The following is a 24,759-nucleotide window of genomic DNA, read 5'->3' as shown; positions in this document are numbered from 1 at the left end:
AGAACAACAGGATGATTCAGAAATCTTTAATGAACCCAGGAGTAAGAGATCATGATCTTTCTTTTCTTAACAGCTGAATAAAGTAGCTCAAAATCAGAGCAAAATATTGTCTTACTCGGCAATATTGCTCTGGCAAAATTTCTTTAATATCTAGTGATTCTTAATTGAAACCTGTCTTTTACATAAAGAAAAACATCCAAATTAATATTTTGATCATATTTAAATGCTTCATCAGAATATTGACGGCCCAAGAAATCAAAGCTAGAAAATATTATCACCGAAACCAAACTGTACTGATATAACATATATTTTAAGTTCAGCAAGCAAAACATGAATTCACTTGAATTTTATACCAATATCTGCTGATAAATCAGTCTAACACCTTGGTTTTGAACAAAGTTTTGTATTAAAAAATAGTGAAGTGGATAATATAATATCAATACATAGAGAAAAGTTCCCACAGAAACAGGCAGATTTTTAAAACTGACACAAAAGTTAAGAGATAGTTGTCGTTTTAATGCATTCTGACTCATTTTTTTTGTATTGTTTTGCTTATTTAGTCAAATTGAAAGGCTTACCATCTTGCTGGCCATGAAGAGTCTGGGGACTTTGCATTCTTTCTTCAAGATTGGAGCTAAGATCAGAGTTCACAGCTGACATCCGTGTTGAATCACTCATGTCAAATTCATCACTTTCTATTGAACTTTCATCCTGAAAATAGTTTTAAAATATCATCAAGCATTTTAAATATAATATATTTAAATAATAACCATTTTATCTACTCTGTCAATTGGAGTTTATCCAGGAAGTTTACACAGAATTCAGAAAAGTATGTTACAAACTAATAGATGTTTAAAATAACAAACAATAGAATAATTTCTCCCTTCAAGGAATTTCAAGACTAGTGAAATAATATGTCCCAATGTACATCAACTTTTTAAAGGCAAAATATATATATTTAAAGACAGTATAGTTTAGGAATTAGCCTGTATAAAGAATGAATTTTATAGTAAATAACTTCTAAAAGAGTTAATCATTAAATGTAACATAAAGAAAAATACAAGTTTTGGTTAAAAACTGAATGACCAAAAAATGTGACAAGGAAAAATCTTAGAATGCAAAAAGAAAGGGCTTTATAAAAATTTTTCATTGGCAAACAGGATAGATTCTAATATAGCAAATTTACATATTAGGTTCAAAGTCCACATGTAACAGAGAGCAAGGTAAACTTAGTACACCCTTTCTTTCTTTACTAGCAAATATAAATTGCACAGCAACCATGAAAAGGAGATCTAGGTAAAATTGTGCATGAAACGTTTACTAAAAGTCAGCTCATAAAATGGCTAAATTACCCAAAGGCTAGTTTGCCGAATGGCCAATTTATAAAAACTTTTCAAATGTGAAACCAAATCTAGGATATATTATTGCAGCCATTTTACTGAAGCAAATTCCTTTTGCAGAACTGATTTTTTGGACAAATGGTATACTTATACAGGCAGGAAGGCCTGAGAAACCTGTGTAAAATGTAAATGTTTAATCAAAATCTCTAGCTTGACTTTAGTTTGTAAATGTTTGACCTGAATGTTTAACACTAATATAATAATCAGCAGTAGTAGTGCTGCTATTTATGTTGCCCATGTTCTTTATATTTTATCATAACTATTAATCAGCTACAAATTTGCAAATAATTTATAGATGAAGAAACTGAGGCACAGAGAATTAAGTCATTTTCCCTGCTATTATATACCAGAACCAGGAGTCATATGAAGTCATCCAGACTTGAAGAAACAGTATCTTTGAATAGGAAGAATTACCTTGGTTTCATAAATGACATCTTGGTATCAGCAAAGAAGTTTCTATGATGAATGGAGAAGAACATCCTGGTAGACTAATAAATTGGCATTTTGATTCTTATTTCAGGCTCAGTGTCTTTCGCAGTGGTGTCTTTCCTTTACCAAAAATTTGGTCATGCTTGGGCACACTGAGTAGTACCAGCTCTTCATAAATTAGTAAGGAAATGGCACTGTGTTATGTCTCTGGACAATCAGCCACATAGACTTCTCTTGGTTGACTCCCCTCTTTCGGTACATTACGCTTACTCCATTCTAAGTTCTAATGTGTGTGTGTGCACATATAATTTATCATCATAAGTGGCTTAATAACTGAGAATATTTTAAATATTTTCCTCCATGATTACATATATACATACACACACACACACACACACACACACACACACAGAAGCAAAAATAAGAGACTTCAATGTGGATTTACATTATCCATGATAACAATATGAACTTGTTATTAATGTGGATCATATGCAAATGCATACATATATACACACATTGATAGATGATATAATATGTGTTACAAACACTATATATACTTTCTGTGATGTCATGGTATTTTAGAGGATGTTCTCAGAAGCTAGACTTCCTACATTCAGGTCCGCATTCTGCCATTTATTAGATATGCTACCTTAAGCAAGTTACCTAAACTTACTGTGCCTCAGTTTCTTTATCTATGCAATGGAAATAAAAATAGTGCCAATCTCACAGAGTCATATGAGGAGTGAGGGCATGTACTATATTTAAGGTATCTAGAACAACGTCAGGTACATGATAAGCACAATATAACTGTTTAATAATACTCTATGGAATATACAATAAATTCTACAGTATATAATGTTATGCACATTTATTAGACTATATGAACTTATATAACAAAATATATACATATAATGGTAAACACAAAATGTGTTACTAAAGTAGCTGTATGTTTACATAAACGTATAAACAGTCTTTATAAGTGTTTGTTACAAAGGTCACAAAAATGCTAACTATAAGTAATCTAGTAAAATATTTATATGCATATAAATATGTAAAATATATGTATATGAGGATGTGTGTGTGTGTGTGTGTGTGTGTGTACGTGTGTGTATGTGTTTATGTTTAAAGAAGAGCTAAATATAAAGATCCAGGTCACAGTCCCTGTTTTATGAAATGGTTGTACAAACAGCTACAGCATATTATGGAAAATCAATATATTTTTTATCACCACTAAATGACACTCTTGCCAGCATACATTTTAATAAATACAGATAAGAGATTAAAATGTTTACATAATCAAATGTATAGTTATATAGTTTTGTAATTTAAAAAATACCATATCAAATTATATATCATTATAAGTGGCTTAATGATTGAGAATATTTTAAATGTTTTCCTCCACCATTACATATGAAATATAATTTATCTTCACAATTCTATTCCTTATTAGAATTCAATTGTCATGCATTTATAAAGAGCTTTAATGAGACTAAGTGCACATATTCATTCTATATATTGTATTCTAATTAATAATTGATTACAGTATTGTTTTTATTAAAAGTTAGCAAAGGTATATGAAATATAAGCTTGTGCTTTTTTTACCAACACAGAGGTAATACTAATTACACTGGGAAGAAACTACTGAAGACTTCTAGGAGTAAGGAATCAGAAAACTTGACTGATATGATATTAAATATTTTATTCATGATTATCTTTAGACCATTCATCTAATTCCTTTCCTATATGAATATCTATTTTGTATGACAACCAGAAAAAACTCTCCACATTATTCAGTGTGAGCTTATTTCTTACATGACTAAAATCATGGAAGTCATGGCCAGCGACCCTAGTAATTCTGCCTCCTTGAAACTTAATGTTTTAATATTAGAACGCTTTAACTGTAACAAATAATTTTCTTTTCAGTCTTTTCCCTTTTAAACATGGCACTTATTTTTCAAAAGCTTTGTTATTGAGCTTTTATTTCTATCTTCAGAAGTTGCTTGAAATGGAGACCCCCTAACCTGCTCCGTATTTCATTTTAGTTTCCAAGTTCCAGATTTTATCTCTAAAGGATCTCTACCATGTACCTGCTGATTTCCACTGCTATTGTCCTGCTTGATTAGTTTAAAATTGTATTTTTCCATTTCCTGAACTATGTAATAATAGTCTCCCAGTTAACTTATCCACCTTCAATTTCTCTACACCAGTCCTGCCTATTAACTATTGCCAAATTAATCTTCCCATTTCCGAACATGTCACTTTTCTTTTCATAAATTTGCAGCCTTATCCATTGCTTACTAAATAATGTATATGCTATTCAATCAAACATTTAGGGTTTCCCATAAGACTGCTTGAAAACCACTGCCACCAAGCTTCTCTTTCTGTTCATTTTTTAAAACGATGTGTGCTCAAATAAAATTAAAGCTCATATGATCAGCATCTCTACGAAATTCATCATCTCAAACTTCAGTGTGCATGAGTGTAGGTCCTGTTAAAAGTTCATATCCTCAGGTCCCACACATCAGACCTAGCATTAGAATCTTTGGGGTAGGGTCCTGCAACATATAGTTCAATGAGCTATTTAATGCTGGCTAGGTGCCCAGTCCAGTGCTGTTCAAGAAAACATTGTACAATGATGGAATTGCTCTATAATATTATCTATTCAATAAGGTAAATACTAGTCATATGTGGCTATTGAACACGTGAAATGTGGTTAGTATGACTTAAGACCTGAATTTTTAGTTTTAGTTAATTTTAATTAATGTTCAGTTAAACTTAAACATTCCCATGTGACTAGTGACTACCATATTGGGCAGTGCATATCTGACAATCCTTTATTGTGAGATCTTGAAAATATACTCAGTCATTCACTACTAGCAATACAGTAAACACCTTAATAGATAAATTGTTTCATATATCACATCCCTTAGGATAAAATTCTAGTCAAGCAATAGAAATATATTTGCAAAGTTTTTAATGATTATCATCAAATTATCCCCCAGAAAGTTTGTTCCAGTTTAAACCTTCACCAATAGTTTATAAGACTGTCAAATTATCTCATATTGGATACAGTATTTTGTAAAATCTTTCTGAACGTGGTAAGCCTCAAATAACAAGTTAATTCATTAAAATTTTATTTTGGCTAATAAAGAAGGGTGAGTTATTTTTATGGTTATTGACAATGTAGTGGATAATTTTCAAAGATGGCTACCATGGATCCCTTCCCCTCCCCACTGTCCTTTGCATGCCACTCCTCATCAAGGAACAGTATTTCTTCTCCCCTTGAAACTAGGCTGGTTTTGTTATTTGCTCTGGTCAAAAGAAATGTGGCGGAAGCAATGCTGTGTCAGTCCCAGAACAACAGGGAGCTTCTATTTCCTGTCACTTGGAAGCCAGCTGCCATATAATAAAGCTGCCAGATAAGAAGTCTCACTACACTGAGACCAGCATACTGTGAAGAAGCGTAAGTCAGGCAGCCACATGGAGGGAGAGTGAGAGGTCACATAAAGGAGCATAAAGGGGCATCAAGGAGCCAGGTATTTAAGTGAGGTTTTCTTGGACTATCCAGCCAGATCCAGCTACCAGTTGAATGTCACTGAGTAAATGATCCCAGCCAGGAGTAACAAAATAAATCCCCAGAGGTTCTTGGCTAACTACTTAACCCATAGAATCATAAGTATTAATTCATCACTGTTGTATTAAGCCACCAAGTTTTAGAGGTGGTACATAGCAATAGAAAACTGAAAACCATCTCATTTCTGACATTTGGGCTACACCATAGCACTCTATTTACATTGCGTTGTTTCTTATAAACACAAATAGTTAATACTAATTTTAATTGGATGTGTTGCAGAGTAGGGAGACCTTAGGCGCTAATGTTATTTAAACCTGGGTTCAAATATCTAATCTTCTCTCTACCGGTTTTATCATTAGGGTAAATTTTATCAGCTTAAAACTTGGTGCCCATTTGCAAAATGGAAGTGGAACAACATGTCAGTGGTTCTAAGTAGTAAATCATTTGTGGTCAGTTTCCTAAATTTTCCTGTGTGTTTTTTCTCTCCACATCAATTCTTTCTTTGATGGGTACATAAAAAGAGTAATTTAATAGAATTTTACCATTTGAACATATTTTAACATTTTTCACAAGATAGTCTTAGAAAATGGTTTAAAAATATTATTTTAGAATGGGTGTGGTGGCTCACACCTGTAATCCCAGCACTTTGGGAGGCCGAGGTGGGTAGATCACCTGAGGTCAGGAGTTTGAGACCAGCCTGGCCAACATGGTGAAACACCCTCTCTACTAAATATACAAAAATTAGTTGGACATGGTGGCGGGCACCTGTAATCCTAGCTACTCTGAGGCTGAGGCATGAGAATTGCTTGAACCTGGATGGTGAAGTTTACAGTGAGCTGAGATCGTGCCACTGTGCCCCAGGCTGGATGACAGAATGAGACTTTGTCCCAACCCCCCGCAATAAAAATAAAAACAAACAAACAAAAAACAAAAAAACCTACACATGCTTCAGTCCCTGATTATTTCAGTATCTCTGGAAACATCCTGACCTGTCACTTCCATGAACTATTCCTTAATGATCTTGTCCTCTACCTTTCTTCAGCCATTTTGCTCTCATAATCATGTTCTTTGCATTTCATTACTAGCAACTGAACATCCTCCAAAATCTTGATTTCAAGCATCCCACTCTCTACACACAACATCTCAAATTTTCCCTATCATTTGCTCTAGTATGCCATGTGTTCTAGTATTCCAATGAAATTTCCATCCCACTGATAATTATAACCGCTTGATTCTAACCATTTTGCACTGACCACCCCTGCTCTTACCCCACCTCTCTCATGACCTCATTTATCTTCTTACATGGCTAGAATTCCATGGTTTGTCATTTTAATCATATCCTTACACACCACTTCTATTCTTTCGACAAGCCCCAAAATATGAGCAATTCTAGTTTTTCCCTTACTCTGTTCTATGCATGCTCCCATATAGCTGGACATGGAGATGAGCAATTATTTAAATGACTTTACTCAAAACTCAAAAGAGTCCATTTTCCTGGTCAATTTACTCTTCGCTGTCTAGATTTCTACTTTTCACATCCTCTCCTCTTCTCAAACTTTCAACACCTTGTCAAACATCCTCACTCTTGCTTCTTTTTTTTTTAACTGAAGAATTAGGAGCAAACAGAACACTTCCATAATAGCCACAATTTCCTTTTGCCCACGTCTATCTGATCCCTCCTGTCTGTGCTCCATTCTAAAGCAAACTTTTCCAATTTCATACAAGCAATCCTACCTATTAATGCCAAGGACATTGCTTCATCAATTTTCCTGCCTCTTCCCTAAATCACTATTTTCCTCTGCTCCGTGAATCCCAATAATATGTATATATGCTACAATTTCTCTGATTTTAGAAAAATGTATATAATAAAAAATTCCTGTCCCCATGCTCCCTCCAGCTCCTACCTGTTTCTCCTGGTCCCCTTCATAGCAAAACTTCAATGACTTTACTGCTTTCATCCCGACTACCCCACAGAAACTTCTCTTGTCAAGAACACCATTGACTTCTATCAGGCTAAATACAAATTAATTTTCAGACTTCAGTATCATTGACTTATCACTTGATTTGACATAATACATTACCCTAGACATGTTGAAAAACTTTTTTTTTCCAGTTTCATTCTAGTTCACAAACTCTCCGGCTTTTCCTAATACCCTGGGTGCTCTTTCTCAGTATCCTCTGTTGGTTCTTCCTCATCTGCCAGATGTCATAACATTGGAATTTCCTAAATCAAGGTTGTTGGACTTTGTTTGTTCAATCTACACTCACTATCTTGCCAATACCTTCAGTCACATGGCTTCATACGGTATCTGTCAATGGAAGATGCTTGGCCTTATGTCTAGCTTAGTTCTTTGCTCTTAATTACGCATGCCAACTGTCTAACTGACAAATCTACTTGAATCTCTAACAAACCTCTTAAATCTACTTGAATTTCAAATGAAGAGCTCACAATTGAACTTCTAATATCATATCTCAAATGTGTTCTATCCACAGTTTTTCTTATACTAGTTAATACCAATTCTACCCTACTTGCTCAGATTAAAAACCTTGGAGACATTACTGCCTCTTGACTTCCACGCTTCACATCAAATCCATCAGCAAAACTTAAAATCTATTCATAATTTCACCTCTTTTCACTACCTTAACCACTACCTCTTTGATCCAAGCCACTATTATCTTCTTTCCTGAAACATCCTTCAGAAGCTATTGTTAGATCCAATTAAAATGTATACTCATAAGACGACCATTGAAAACACTTGGCATCAGCTTCTTCTAGAGGCATGTTGCAAAGGAAACTCTTGCCAGCAGGGCAGCATCAGGTGTTTCTCTTCCATGGAAGCCTTTGCAGGGGTCATGTAGCAATTCACATAGTTAATTAGACATATTTTCTTTAGTTCTTCCTGTGATATAGCTCAAGTATAAGAAAACAGTAATCATACTGGGTAGGTTGAGAACTTGGCAGAGAAGTCCCATGCCCCCAAAGAGACAAAATCTCTATTCACACCACAGTCAGTAACTTAAGGTCTCCACACAGGACATGCCAATCACAAAAATCATCCGACTCAAGGAAATCTAAAGATTCTATCCAGATAGTTCTAGTCTTCTGATACAGTTTACAAATTGGTATCATTTTTGTCATAGTAACGTTGCCTAGTAACACAGTTATCATTTCAACATTAGCAGTTTTGTGGGAGAGCAACCTCCAAAAGTTATCCAAAGGCCAAACTCATGCAGGAAGGAAAAGAGTTTATTACAGAAATCAGTGTAGGTAAGGAGTTAACTCTTACCTACACTGATTTCTGTAATAACGTTCTACTGGTGTCTGTGCATCTACTTTTCTTTCCTCTTCAGTCTGTTCTCAGACCACATTATTGTGTTAAAATATAGATCAGATCACATGACTTCTCTGTTCAAAACTTTCTAATGGCTCTCCATATTACTCAGAGTAAAATTTTAAAGTTCTTAAAATAGAAGAATCTATATAACTTGGCTCTCCACTATGTCTCTAAACTACTCTCTTATTTTCCTCTTCCTTGATCATTCTATTCCAACCATGTTGACTGTTTTGCTGTTCCTAAAGCTAGTAGATATGCACCTGCCTCAGGAACCTTTCACTCTATCCCTCTGATACATACATATATTTCCTTCACTTCTACTCAAATGATACATTTTAATAAAGCCCTTTAAAATTGGGATCCCTAGTTCTAAAGAGAGTTCCATGCCTAGTCTCCTTTATTTCTCTTAATAAAGAAGTAATGTATACATATGGCCATTATTTTCTTTTTATATACATATGGCCATTATTTTCTTTATTATCTGTTCACCCCAACAAAAGATAAAGATTTTTCTCAATTTATTCACTGATTTTCTTCAGGAGTGCCAGATACCTAGAAAGTACTGAATAAATATTCGTTGGACTAATTGGATTAATGCTTTTTCAAATTTAAATATAATTTATTACACAGGAATATTTCACTTAAATTCCATTTTAATGTGACTTTCTTTACTTAACCTCTTTCTCATCTTTCAATAATCATAATTTTCTAAAAATTTTGCAAATAATCTAACTTGTTATTTATCTAAATATTTTAAGGCAGTGTGACATCCAATTTAGTATTTTCAAAATGTAAGGATAAGTTATTTTTCTAATCTAGTTATAAATTTTAAAGGATCTATTTCTTTTGTATAAAATACTTATGATTTTTTAGAAGCCAGAAGGGATCAGCATATGTGGGCTGCACTGTTGGCACAAAGTGGATCTTCTTACATTTTGGCCTAGAAATAAACATATCAACATCTAAATGAGCTTTCTACAAATAATCTGACAGCACTAACTAGTTTATGAGACATTTAAAAAAATTTTCAACTATATAATGAATCGTGGAAATAGTTTTTTTAATCATTCTCAGGGATGGATGAACATTAGTATTTTCTTAATTGTCATTGATGTATTTAACCCAATGATTTTATTACTATTTATTCAATGATTTATATGTAGCCATCTGGCATTATAAAATCCGATATTACCACTGCATTAATATGAATTTTTGTATGAAGCACACCCTGAATAAAGTCTATTGAAATAAAACAATTTTATAAATACAGCTTTGAGATTAAACCCACTTAAATACATACGAAAACTAAAAACTTGATTTGAGTTTTATGAATAAGTTCAACCAAGTAATTTTAAAAGATTACAATCATATCTTAACAAATAATTCTACATTTGAAAAATAAACATTTAACCTCATTTCCTATTTTGGAGAAATTTCAAGGAGATAAGTTATTAGTCTGATGACCTCTACCTGTTCCTAATATAAATAACACAAATGCATCTATTGAGTATTAACAAGTCAACAAGGATGTACTGAGCACCTATTGTATATCTGCTATTATTATTTGTTTTGGAGACTATAAACCATACATATATAACTTAGTCCCTGCTTTGATATAGCTTTAACCAAAATGGCTAGCTAACTAGAATCCTACAAAGTATAACAAATATGTTTTTAGTGTCTATACACGCAGCATGTTGCTAAATTCTCACTATACAAATTAAATAGGACAACTTAAAATATCAAAACACTTCTAAATGAGAATGACCATCAATTGTCTCTAGGAAATGCACAGAAGTGAATAAATAATATATGGAATAGCAGTTAACTAAAAAATAACTTTAAAATTTACATGAGGTTTGAATGGTGGAGAAATGATTATACTTGAAATATCCATTAAATCTACTTTTCTGATTGCCATGCAAAATAGTCTTAGTACGTAAATGTCCTTAGAATCCCCATTACTTGGGATACTTTATTGTGCACTTACCCCTTCTAAGCTTTGTAATACTTTACGAAGGCCAGCTCAATGATGGTCTACTAAGGAAAATGTAGTTTTCTTGGTAGCAAACAAATTCCCACATAACACTAAGATACAGGTGTTAAGACAGGAGTCTATATTGTGGGCTAGGAGTTTCTGCTCACTTTCTCCATCTGTGCAACTGTGGTGAGATTCATTCATTAAAAAATAAATTACTGTCTTCAAAATGTCATCATGCTTAATATGATAGTCATGGTTATCAAGCTTCTTTCCAATTAGTAAGTGATACAAACGTAGATGGTTTTATTTTACCTCATCTTGCTGTGAGTTTAGCAGCTGCAGTTTCATGTGCTTCATGTAGGCCATGGTAATTGGCATATTGTAGTCAATCATGCTGGTCACCAAAGTGGGAGGTTTTCCATTATCTGTAATAAAACATTTTTAATGGGTAATGAAAGTGATACTGCATTCTACCTGTAATTTGAAAATGATCTATTTCTCCAAACTGAAATAGGATTCCAGATACCAAGTGTCTTAAAGCATGGTAGTATTATAGCTGGATGGTAGAAAAAATAACTGGTAAGGGTTTATCGACACTGTTTAACAGTACTGATAAATTAATTATTTCTAAATGCAGGGGGCCTTTTAAACATCCTGAGTAACAATAAATAAAGCTAATGTGGTGATTAACACAATTATTTATATTTTTCTTCTTTGCTTTACTTTCTATGTGTACTTTTTGAATGCCAAATGACATTTGCTCAATTTTTTTTCTTTTGGCCATTTTATTTAACTTCCAAGACATAGGAATCAGCCAGCACAAATGTATCTCTTAGACTGATATAATCTCTTAGAGAAAGCCATATTTAGCTAAATAATTTAGATAATTTTAATGAGAGGTAAAGCCAAATCATAATTTTTATGTAAAACTTTTTAGTAAAGAAACTCCACATTATTAATAATTTTTAGAAATAAGGAATCAGTAGCTTTAAAAAGACATTGATAGAAACCAATTTCCTTGCTGAATATATCTAAAATACCATGAAATATATATAATACATGAAAATTAAAACATTATTATAGGGAAAAATGTTATTTGCCACAGCTGAAACTGTCTTTCTTCTAAGAATGGGCACTGAATTACTTTGTAAGTGGATATTCAAAATTCACTGCCTCCTACTTGAATAAATGAGATGATCTGACTTGTTGAACTGTTTCAGTCTACCATGTTTTTATAAAAATGTGAGATATAAATTGCCATTATGAATCAAATTACTTTAAATCTCACTATTTGACACTGCAGCTACCTTTATGATCTGTTCCATCTGGGTTTAAATGCATTCTTTTCTGGCATTCTGAGCAGCTCATTAGAAATCGTGTCACCGCTTCTCTTGGTAGGAATGCATAGCTCTCTGAAATCTGAAATGATTCACAAAATATAGGTGTTATTATATAAGCTGACTGAACATGATTTAACAGAAATGATCATTGTATTTCCAAATAAGACACATTATTCCATAATGGCAGGAAGCACAATGAAAGCATGCACTGCATACCATGCATCATTTCAAGAAATATCTATCAAACTTGATTAGATGTCTCTTAATAAGAGCCAATAATGCCATGTGGAGAAAAAAAATCAGCCACATCTGGATGGGCATCTGTTTATATTTTTGCATTTCTTTAGGTAAAATAATCACAGTGTATAGATATTCTAGTGAATTTTCCTTATAATTAAACATTGCCAACATTGTTTTTAAACTTACTGCTAGCACAATCAAATTTGTATCCAATTTTACATACTTAAAAAAAAAAATTTAGCCCCAAATAGGAGCAATAAACTTTGGGTTTTATATAATGAACATTTTTTCATTGTTGCTTTTCAAAATATTTTAAGTGAGAATAAAACACAAATTCAAATTGAACTCATGTATATATTTACTGCAGTGAATCATCCCTTCCACAGAAAATGACACAACTGGAAATGCATTTAGGCCACCCATTTCATTTATTTTATGTCAATTTTTTAAAAATATATGTCCATAATAGCTCACATTGACTGTCAGAGCAAGCTTTTTCTGTGCCCTATACAAAGCTTTGTTTTCAGAACCGTAATGTAGAATCAAGTTAGAAATCCATACTCCCATTGCAGTAATTTTATAAATATTAACATTTCAAACACCAAGTTCTCTCATCAAATCTAATAATTCCGTAAGTGAAACTGATAGATAGTTAACTATCTTTAAATAAAAGTTGACAGTGACTCAGACAGTGCTACTAAGAAGTGTGATGCAGGGCTTCAGGTTTCCAACATAGCACTAATATTTAACATGAAATATAAGATAAGAAATAGGAATAAATGAGTTGCAAATAAGACATAAATGCCACAAATGATTTCTTAAGTGCATCTATAGCCCTTATACACACTGGTGTATTTTAAATTAGTAAAAATGAGGGAAAATGTGTACCAAATGTATAATTGAGTGTAAATGTGTGTTAGTCCCCTTAGTGGTGATGGAGTCAACTTTTGCTTATCCATGCTATAGGAGCATAGCCTTGAGGAAACCCCATATACTAAGATCCAAAATTATAAAGCTCATTTTTCTCTTAATTTAATATTAAAATAAGTTTGTATCACTTAGCCTATCCTATTGACTTTAAGGGAAAAGAAGCCATAAGAATACTGAAGAGGAGAAACAGGCTTACAATTAAAATCAGCCATTGATAATCCATATACAAGTTATTAAAATTTAACACCCCTAGGGGTTGAAATATAGAATTCTTACTTTTAAATATGATATTGATAGAGTAAGATATCCAGACTTCAAAAACTACTACTTCAGACTATGCAGTGATTGTGTGAGGAAAATGATTAGAACAATTCTAAACTATTTTGTGAAAAAATTTATGTTATTTAATAAGAAAATATATATATATAATTTATATTCTCATTCATTCTCTTTTTCTATAAACATACACACAGAGAAGCATATATGAATTTGAATCCTATTTTTTTTATTTTTACAGAGGGAACAAACACTTTCACCTGGTTTATTTATTTGATTAAAGATCATTATTTTCTTACTCCCTGAAGAAATATTTTATAATAACTCAGAAGAAAAAAAAGTCTATAATGCATGCTCCTTCCTTATATTTTATATTTAAATCATATCAAGTTATTCTCCATTAGAACTAATGAGTATGACCAGTAAATTTATTAACAAGTAGGATTTCAGGTAAAGGCTCCATTGGTTTTTCTAGATTTCTATTAAATCATTTATCTACTTTATAAAAGAGAAAGCTTTCATTGAAAGATAGATAGGTAAGTGCTGGAGTTGGAGAGACACTCCATTGGCTTCTATGGCCCTGATACTTTCTGAAATCTGCTCTTTTCCCCATGCTAATAAAGCAATTGTGTAGAAATCCCTTCTAGATAGATTTATCATTGACCTGAATCAATCTTATGACTTGTCCAGCAGCATTTAGCCCTACATCAATTTTTCTTGAAATTATTATTAATCATATCACATTAGTTTTATAGCTTTACTCTGAAAAATAGTACATGTAACGGTCAAAAATATGTTTGTGCTCAAGTATACATGTCCGCATGAAATAATACAAAGCCCCACTTAGTATCTTAGAAAAGATTTTTTAACAAGTATTTTATCATACTATTCTTTCTGGTGTGGCTCTGACATAGTACTTGGCATATCACTATATATTATATAAGATAAAAGCACTTATTTAGGAATAGTTTTCTTGGTGTTTAGAATTCATTTTATAGGGACACCTGCCATGGCATTCCACTCTCCTTGAATCTTTTCTTCCCCACCTCATATTCACTGGGGCCCACAGACCACAGAGTCCTCCTATGCACAGGGAAGAAAGATCTTCCAAGCAGCCTTTTCACATCGCATGCTCATTTCTGAAAAGTAATATTTATTTCTCCTGCAATGCAGGTAAAGAGAAAAAAAAAATGTTTTCCTTATTCAGAATCTTTTCTCCAAGGCCTATTTGAAATTAAGAGTTCTGGAATTTTCAGGAGTCACCAAGATGGTGAAATAGGAGTTTCTAGCATTTATCCCCTTACAGAAACATTAACTTGAATAACCATCCATGCACAAAAATATCTTCACAACAACTAAGGAATCCAAGTAAGTGATTAGAGCACCTGAGTGGAGCACAGAAATAAGAAAAGACTCAACTAAGAAAATAGAAAAGATCATTTCACATTACATGTGTCAACTGTCTCTCAAACCTATGCAGCACAACTTGGAGAAAGAAGTTCTCCACACGGCTGAAGGACAGTGAAATGAGCACTCAACTTCAACTTCACTTTGGACCCCAGCAATAGGCCCACCATTACATTCCAAGCACCAAGTATTTGAAGCAGTTGAAGTTAAGCTGTTATCTGCTTAAAATAGTTTGTTATAACTATAAGATGTCTTGTGTAAGTCCCATGGTAACCAGAAATTTAAAAAACTGTAAGTAGATATGCAAAAGATGAAGAAAAAGTAATCAAAACATATAACTATAAAAACATGATCAAATCACAAAGGAAGAGACCAAGAAAGGAAGAAATTGAGAAATAGTCATAAAACAATTAGCAAAATGGCTATAGTAAGTCCTTACCTATCAATAATTACTTTAAACATAAATTGATCAAATTATCCAATCAAAAGTCAAAGTGGCTGAATAGATTTAAAAAAAAAACAAGAACCAACTACATGCTGCCTACAAAAGTGTCACATTTAAGGGGACACATAGGCTGAAAGTGAAAGGATAGAAAAATATATTCCATGCAAATGGTGACCAAAAGGGATCAGGGCTGGCTATATTTACATCAGACATGATAGAGTATTTGTTAAAAATTGTCACAGGAGGCAATGAAGGTCATTATATAACGACAAAGAAGTCAATACATCACGAAAATATAACAATAGTAAATATATATGTATCTGAAATCAGAGCACCTAAATATATAAAGCCAATGTTAATAGAACTGAGGGGATAAACAAACAGTAACACATTAATAGCAGAAAACTTCAATATGTCACTTTCAATAGTAAATAGATAATTCAGACAGAAAATGAATAAGGAAACAGCAGACTTGAACAATGTTAGAAACTGAATGAATCTAATGGACATATACAAAACTTATTACTCAATAGCAGCATAATACACATTCTTCTCAAGTCAACCAGGAAGAATCTTCAGATAGATCATGTGTTAGGCCACAAAACAAGTCCTAACAAATTTAAGAAAACTGAAATCATATGAAGTATCTTTACAGCATATACTGGTATGAAACTAGAAATCATAATAGGAGAAAAATTTAAAAATTTGACAAATATGTGAAAATAAAAACCACACTCTTGAACAAAGAATAAATCAAATGGGAAATCAAGAAATATCTTAAGTGCAAGAAACTGAAAACACAACATATCAAAACTTATGGAATACAGCAAAAGCAGTTCAAACAGGGAAGTGTTTAGCAATAAATGCCACATTAAGAAAAAGAGCCAGGTGTGGTGGCTCATGCCTATAATCCCAGCTACTTGGTAGCTGAAGAGGAAGGATCATTTAGGGTTAGGAGTTTGAAACAAGCCTGGGTAACACAGTAAGATTCTGTCTCTAAAACAAAATTGTAAAAAGTGAAAAAAAATTAGTTGGGCATGTTGGCATGTACCTGTAGTCCCAGCTACTCAGGAGGCTGAGGATAGCTTGAACCCAGGAGTTCAATACTGCAGTGATCTATGATCATGCCACTGCATTCCAGCATGAGTGACAGAGGGAAAGCCTGTCTCAAAACATAAATAATAATATCAATTAATTAATTTTTAAAATAAGAAAAAAAGATATCAAATAACTGTGCTTTATACCTCAAAGAAATAGAAAAAGAATGAAGTCCAAAGTTAACAGAAAGAAGGAAATAATAAGGATCAGAACAGAAATAAATAAGGCAGAGACTAGAAGAACAATAGAAAAGATCAATTAAACACAGTTATTTATTTTTTGAAAAGGTATAGAAAATTGACAAAACTTTACTTAGACCAAGAAACAGAGAGGAATAAAATAAATAAAATTATAAGTAAATGAAGAGACATTACAAATGATATTAGAGAAATATGAAGAATCATAAGAGACTACTATGAAGAATTACATGTGCCAACAAATTGGATAACACAAAATAAATGCATAAATTCCTAGAAATGTGCAACATACCAAGACTGAATCATAAAAAGCAGGAAATATGAACAGAACAATAGTGAGTAGAGGATCAAATCAGTAATCCAAAACCTCCCAATAAAGAGAGTCCCAGGACCTGACGGCATCACTGGTAAATTCTACCCAACATTCCAAGAAGAATTAACAATAATCCTTCTCAAACTCCTTCCCCCAATCCCCGCAAAAAAAAGAAAAAAAAATACTGGGTAGGAGGGAACACTGCCAAGCTCATGCTATGAAGCCAGCATTACCTTGATACCAAAGTCAGACAAAAATTCTCCAAAAAAGTTTACAGCCAATTTCTCTGAATTAATATAGATGCAAAACTCGACAAAAACTAGCAAGCAAAATTTAAAAGCACATTAAAAGAATTATACCCTATAGTAAAGTGAACTTTATCCCCAGGATGCAAGATGTTTTAACATACACAAATCAATAAATGAGATTCACCACATTGGCAGAATGAAGGATAAAAATAATATGATCATCTCAATAGATTCAGAAAAAGCATTTGACAAAATTCAGCATTTATTCATGATTAAAACTCTTAGCAAATATGTATAGAAGAAATGTACCTCAATATAATAAAAGCCATATATAATAATAAGCCCACAGCTAATGTCATAATCAGTGGTGAAAAACTGTAAACTTTTCTCCTAAAATCAAGAATAGAACAAGGATGCCCACTCTTGCCACTTGTATTTAATATGGTACTAGAAGTCCTAGTCAGAGTAATAAAAGGCTAGAAAAAGATAAGCCATCTAAACTTGAAAGAAATAAATAAAATTTTCTTTGTTTACAATTGAAATGATATTATAGACACAAGATCCTAAATACCCCATCAAAGCAATGTAAGAACTAGTAAACAAATCCAGTAAAGTTGCAGAATAAAAAAATCAGATACAAAATTAGCTATATGTCTATACATTAACAATGAACTATGCAAAAAAAGACAATATTATTTAAAATAGCATCAAAAATAAAATAAAATAGAAAAACAATTTAACTAAGATGGTAAAAGATCTATACAATGAAAACTATAAAAAGAAAGAATAATCTCTGACAAATATACCAAGAACACACAAGGAGAAGAGATAATCTCTTCAATAAATGGTGTTGGGAAACTGGATATCCAAATGTGGAAGAATAAAATTGGCCCTTGTAGCACACTTTATACAAAAATAAACTCAACATGAATTAAAGACTTAAATGTGTGTGTGTCTATATATATATATATATAGACACACACACATTTAAGTCTTTAATATATTTAAGTCTTTAATATATATGCTATATATATATATATATATATATATAGCATATATACACATACGTATATACACACACATATATACTGTGTGTATATATATATATATACTACACATATAGGATTATATATAGTATATATATGTGTGTATATATAGTATATGTATGCGTGTGTATATATGTGTGTGTGTATATATATACACTATATAGGATTACATAAACTAAAATAAAATATATATATACATGTATATATGTAGGTGTGTGTATGTGTGTGTGTATAAATATATATATACTGTGTGTATATAGGATTACATATATATGTGTGCTTGTGTACACACATACAAACTATATATATATAGTGTATATATATAGGATTACATAAACAGCAATATATACTATATATAGTATATATACTGTGTGTGTGTATATATATATATATGATTACATAAACTAAAAATCTTCCTCAGAGTAAACAATGAATACAATGAATAGACAACCCATAGAATAGGAAGAATCATTTGCAAACCATACACAATAAAGGGTTAATGTCCACAATATATAAAGAACTCAAAAACTTAATAGCAATAAAACAAATAATAGCAATAAAACTTAATAGCAATAAAACAAATAACCTGATTTTAAAATGGGTTGCTATGTTTTGAATGTCTGTGTCTTCTTAAACTTTTTTGTTGAAACTTAATCCCCAGTGCAGTAGTGTTTAGATGTGAGGTCTTTGGGAGGCTGTACTTTCATAAATGAGATTACTGCCCATATAGAAAAGGTCTGAGGGAGTGTGTTTGTCTCTTTTGCCCTTCCACCAAGAAGGAAGTCACTATCTATGAGGAATTGTTTCTTAGACACTAAACATGTTGGTACCTTGGTCTTGGGCTTTCTAAGTTCTATAACTATGGGTAATAAATTTCTATTGCTTATAAATTGTCCAGTCTAGGTTATTTCATTATAGCAGCCCAAATAGACTAAGACATAGGCAAAGGACATGAATGGGCATTTCCCAAAAGAAGACATACAAATGGCTAACAGCTATATGAAAAAATGTTCAACATCATTAATCATCAAGGAAATAAAAATCAAAACCACAATGAGATGTCACCTCACACCTGTTGGAATGGCTATTATCAGAAAGTCAAAGATAAAAAGTATTGGCAAGGAAATGAGAAAAGGGAAGCCTTGTGCACTACTGGTGAAAATGTAAATCAACCCAGTCATTATGGAAAACAATACGGTGGTTCTCCTAGAAATTGAAAATAGAACTGCTAAATGATCCAGTAATTCCACTTCTGGGAATATATCCAAAAGAAATGAAATCATTATCTCAAAGAGATATCTGCACTCCTATGTCCACTGCAGCCTTATTCACAATAGCTAACATACAGGGACAACTAGGCCAAGTGAGATGGCTCACACCTGTAATCCCAGCACTTTGGGAGGCTGAGGCAGGTGGATCACCTGAGGTCAGTAGCTTGAGACCAGCCTGGCCAATATGGTGAAACCCCTTCTCTGCTAAAATTACAAAAACTAGCCAGGCATGGTGGCAGGTACCTGTAATGGCAGCTACTTGGGAGGCTCAGGCAGGAGAATCACTTGAACTCAGGAGGCAGAGTTTGCAGTGAGCCTAGATTATGCCACTGTACTCCAGCCTGGGCAATAGAGTGAGACTCTGTCTCAAAAAAAAGAAAATATATGGGGACAACATAAGTGTCCACTAATGAATAGATAAAGAAAATACATAATCTATACATTTAATTTTATATGTGTATATATACATATATATTTCATGTCATTACACACATATAATGAAATATAATTCAGCCCTAAATAAAGGAAATCTCGTCATTTGCAACAACATGTATAAAGCTGGAGGATCTTATGATAAGGGAAACAAATCTGACATAGAAAGACAAGCATAATCTCACCTGTATATGGAAACTGAAAAGGTCAAATTCATAAAAACTGAGAGTAGAACACAGTGGTGGTTCCAGTGGCTGGATGGTAGGGAAAATGAGGGATAATGGTCAAGGGGTATAAAGTTTCAGCTATGTAGTATGAATAAGTTCTGGAGATACATGAATAAGTCAAATGTACAGCATAGTGACTGTAGATAATAATTCTGTATTGTATGCTTAAAATTCATTAATAGAGTAAATCTCAAGTGTTACCACATGTACCCACAAATGGTCACTACATGAGGTGATGGATATGATAATTAGCTTGATTGTGGTAATAATTTCACAATGTATATGTATAAAAAAAATGTTGTACACGTAACATATATACAATCTGTGTTTTGAGACGTTTCTCAGGGTTTCGTTCTATTGCCCAGACTGGAGTGTAGTGCTGAAATCATAGCTCGTTGTAGCCTCAAAGTCCTGAGCTCAAGCAATTGATCCTCCTGCCTCAGCCTCCCAATTAGCTAGGACTACAGGTGCACACTACTATGCCCAGCTTTTTTCTTTATTTCTTTCTTTCTTTTTTTTTTTTTTGGTGGATTCAAGGTCTCACCATGTTGCCCAGTCTGGTCTTGAACTCCTGGGCCTCAAGCAATCCTCCCACCTTGGTGTCCCAGAGCTCTGGGATTATAGGCATGAGCCACTGCACCTGGCTACAATTTTCATTTGCCAATTATGCCTCAATAAAGCTAGCAAAAAGAAAAAAGAAAAAGAAAATGTCCTAGACAACCTTCATTGCTGAAGTTTTCAACATAGTGGCTCACACCTATAATCCCAACAATTTGGAAGGCTGAGGCTGGAGGATCACTTGAGGCGAAGAGTTCATGACAACCTAGCCAACATAGATCCTAACTCTATATAAAATTTTAAAAATTAGTTGTGCATGGTAGTGTGTGTCTGTAGTCCCAGCGAGTCAAGGAGGCTGAGGCAGGAGGCACACTTCAGCCCAGGACTTTGAGGTTGCAGGGAGCTATTATTATGCTACTGCACTCCAGCTTGCATGACAGAGTGAGATCCTGCCTCTTAAAAAACAAAAAAAATTAAAACAGTGTCCTGTCCTTGGAATATTCTTAAAGTATGGTATATTTGAATAATTACGTTTCATAATTAAATCTATGTGATGAAATACTGCCATTTGATTCTGTGGGCATCCTTCTTTAACCTCATTCAGAGATAGCATTGAAAGCTTATGCACCAATCCTCTTCTAACTTGAGGCCTATGCTAAGCACCTCTATGACCCTTACGCTAATGAAAGACCTGTTCTCATTTGCTGGGAATGAATGTTTGAAATGTTAAATCAACTTTAAATAGATGTTCATAAACAGTGATAAAACTCAGGGACATGTCCCTCAAGGCAGTTCATTTATCGAAGTCCTAATATCTTTCTTGCAATATAATAGCAGTTGCAAATAAAACCTAGAAAGAACAGAAATTAAAAGATATTTTGATTCAGATACTAAAAATATTATTCTACTTATATTACAATTAACTATGTAAAATGCTATAATCATTCATAAATAGCGACACTGGACCCAGTTTTCCAATGTCACTATTCTGTTTCTGGATAGAAATTGGATTTTGAATATATAGTACAGAACATTTTATAGAATATTTGTTCACTTGAAAATGTATTCTTAATCCCATTACTGGGTATATATCCAAAGGATTATAAATCGTTCTACTATAAGGACACATGCACACGAATGTTCATTGCAGCACTGTTTACAATATCAAAGACCTGGAACCAACCCAAATGCCCATCGATGATAGACTGGACAGGGAAAATGTGGCACGTATACACCATGGAATATTATGCAGCCATCAAAAACGATGAGTTCGCGTCCTTTGTAGGGACATGGATGAACCTGGAAAGCATCATTCTCAGCAAACTGACACAAGAACACAAAATCAAACACCGCATGTTCTCACTCATAGGTGGGTGTTGAACAATGAGAACACATGGACACAGTGAGGGAAGCACTACACACTGGGGTCTGTTGGGGGGAAATAAGGGAGGGACAGTGGGGGATGGGGAGTTGGGGAGAGAGAGCATGGGGAGAAATGCCAGATATAGGTGAAAGGGAGGAAGGCAGCAAATCACACTGCCACGTGTGCACCTATGCAACAATTTTGCATGTTCTTCACATGTACCCCAAAATCTAAAATGCAATAAAAAAAAAGAAAATGTATTCTTAAAAACATTTTTTTATATTTCAGAAAGATAAAGAGGATTTCCTTAGAATTTGTTCATAAACACAGAAACACTCTTTCTCATTAGTGATAATGATGCAAAACATGAAGAACAGATATTAGTCTTGATCCCTCTGAACTAAGCACTAAATAAACACAACTTCCATGTGATCAACCACATATTAAATACACTGCTCACAACAAAAAATAAATATGCAAAGGATGAACTAGAATATGGCCATATTGAACCTTATAAACTAACGACCTAACATTATTTATCAAGTATATAATTATGAGGCATGTATTTCTTAGAAATGTTATTTTGTATGAATTTAGACTTCTTTTCTTATGTTTATATAATGTTATACTTTTCACTGTGCTTTTACTGCCAGTATTTTAGCAAATGGTTAAAACAGATTTTCCAGTAACCTTTTGACGAATTGGTTGACTGCTGTAAAGAGATGAAATGAATTGTCATTGTTACACAGCAGGGGACAAAGTAAAATGCTGGAGGTAAAACATGAATTTCTCAAATACTGGTCTATTTCTGTATATTTAATGAACCACGAGTGGCTTATATATAAGTGGCAAATATATATATATTTCACAAAACCCAAAGCATCAAAATGTCATCATAGAAAAAGTCAGTGCTTCTTAAACTTTCTTCAACTTGAGTCATGGAAAAGATTTGTTATTGTTATTATTTTTTAACAGTGAATTGAGAGAGAAGGAAGAAACTAGGCAAACAGGGGAAAGAGTCCTCAGCAGACTTTCTACTCTAACAGCCTGGATGATCAAGCTGCAGACAGAGATAAGGAAGCAAGTTCCAGCACAAAGAGGGAGCCTTCTGTGTAATTAGCAACTTTCACATTCATACAGTGGGTCCCAGTAAGCACTGTGGGCCTTAATGAGCACATTCCTTTCCTTTTTGGGACGTACTCAGATAAGGAAGCTAGAAGCTTGTACAGGGGTGATGCCTACAGCTGCACTGATAGAAAGAACTACCTTGGGCTTACCATGTCTACCATGAGGATTCTGCACTCCGCTTAGCACATGCAAATTGGGAAAAAGATAAGCAACATGGACTAACTCAGGCTAAGGACCTGCCTGGGCAATAAAAGGTTGGGGTGGGGACTGCCAGAGGTCACACCCTATGCAAATGACACACTTTAGTCCTAACAGATTTTCCATGCCCTATATAGATGAGATACTCCCTCCCCACTAACTTGCTTATAAAAACCCTTGCATTTCCCAGCAGAACAGCAACACTTTTTCAGGACCCCTTTCTGTAGCAGAGAACTGTTCTCTTTCTTTTGCCTATGAAATTTCTGCTCAAACCTCACCCTTGGTGTATCTGCGTTCTTGATTTCCTCAGCTGTGGAGACAAAGAACTTCGGTGTCACCCCAGACATCAAGGCCATTTCAGAATTAGCTATGGTTTAGGAGTGGGGGAATTGTGGCACAAGGTAAATTTTTCATAACTAACCACTTCTAAAGGCCTTAATTCATTTGTGTATTGGGAAACAATGATAGTGTTTTCAGTGGAAATATTACATTCTAAGTCCATTAGGACTGGAATTCATCAGTAATACAGAAAATAATAGATTAAATTATTGCCATAAATTAGAAGTAGAAATAACCTTTACCATCCAAAAAGTGTAGTAATACTTCTACATAAAAGTAATTTAACTACAGCATCTTTTGATGGACAGAACAATAAAATCAGCCTCTGGAGCAAAAATAGCACATTAGTAACCTAGTGATAAATTTATCCACTTGCAGAAAGCGCAATGATTAAGTTCTATAGGGCATGCTTTCCTATCTTCCATCTGTAGGTTATAAAAAAAGACAAGAAAACTCTTGGGAATACATTCCTGAAAAATCCACAGACAGATATAATTGTCTACTTTGCCAATGTCCTGCTTTTCTGAAGAAGAAAAAAAAATGGTACTTTAAAAAGCCCTACAACTATAAGGCCAAATACTGGTAGTTCCTAAATATTGTAAGTCTTCACCTTAACACAATGTAGTTAAGGTAACCATGTGAGCTATCAAAAAATCTGAAATTTTAAAAGCAACCACAAGCGAACAATTTGCAAAACTCATCTTGTAAATTCAATAATATATAATAATAAAGTTTTCTTACATTTTCTTTTTTAATATCAGAGTCTCCAGAAATAAGTTACCTTTCCAACTTGGATCTCAAGTAATACAAAGTAAGAACAATGGAAGAAGTTAATCAAAAAAATTTAATAACAAATAATTGATTTGCTCTATTTTTTCAGAATATGTATCTTAAGTATGTAATGCAGGTTTATCTCCTTAACTCAAGCCATAAAATAGTGCAAATTAAGGTAATAACTAATAACAGAAAATAATTTTAAAACAT

The 24,759-nt window shown here is 33.3% G+C and overlaps 1 protein-coding gene across 9 annotated transcripts in view; it reads right to left on the bottom strand.

The window, feature by feature from the left end:
* Positions 1 to 24,759, bottom strand: part of NOL4 (nucleolar protein 4) — a 371,463-nt gene that overhangs the window by 252,551 nt on the left and 94,153 nt on the right. For all 9 annotated transcript variants that reach the window (XM_012447283.2, XM_064379303.1, XM_012447284.2 and 6 more), the window contains 3 exons: positions 12,027 to 12,138; positions 11,032 to 11,144; positions 579 to 711 (listed from right to left, as the gene is read on the bottom strand). In XM_012447283.2, the coding sequence (XP_012302706.1) occupies positions 579 to 711; positions 11,032 to 11,144; positions 12,027 to 12,138 (358 nt within the window). The remainder of the gene's footprint in view (positions 1 to 578; positions 712 to 11,031; positions 11,145 to 12,026; positions 12,139 to 24,759) is intronic.

Source organism: Aotus nancymaae, unplaced genomic scaffold (assembly GCF_030222135.1).
Source record: "Aotus nancymaae isolate 86718 unplaced genomic scaffold, 86718_ANA_hifiasm-v0.15.2.pri h1tg000020l, whole genome shotgun sequence".
Lineage (NCBI taxonomy): Eukaryota > Metazoa > Chordata > Mammalia > Primates > Aotidae > Aotus > Aotus nancymaae.
Note: the sequence above shows the minus strand (reverse complement) of the source record. Positions and strands in the feature narration are given on the sequence as shown.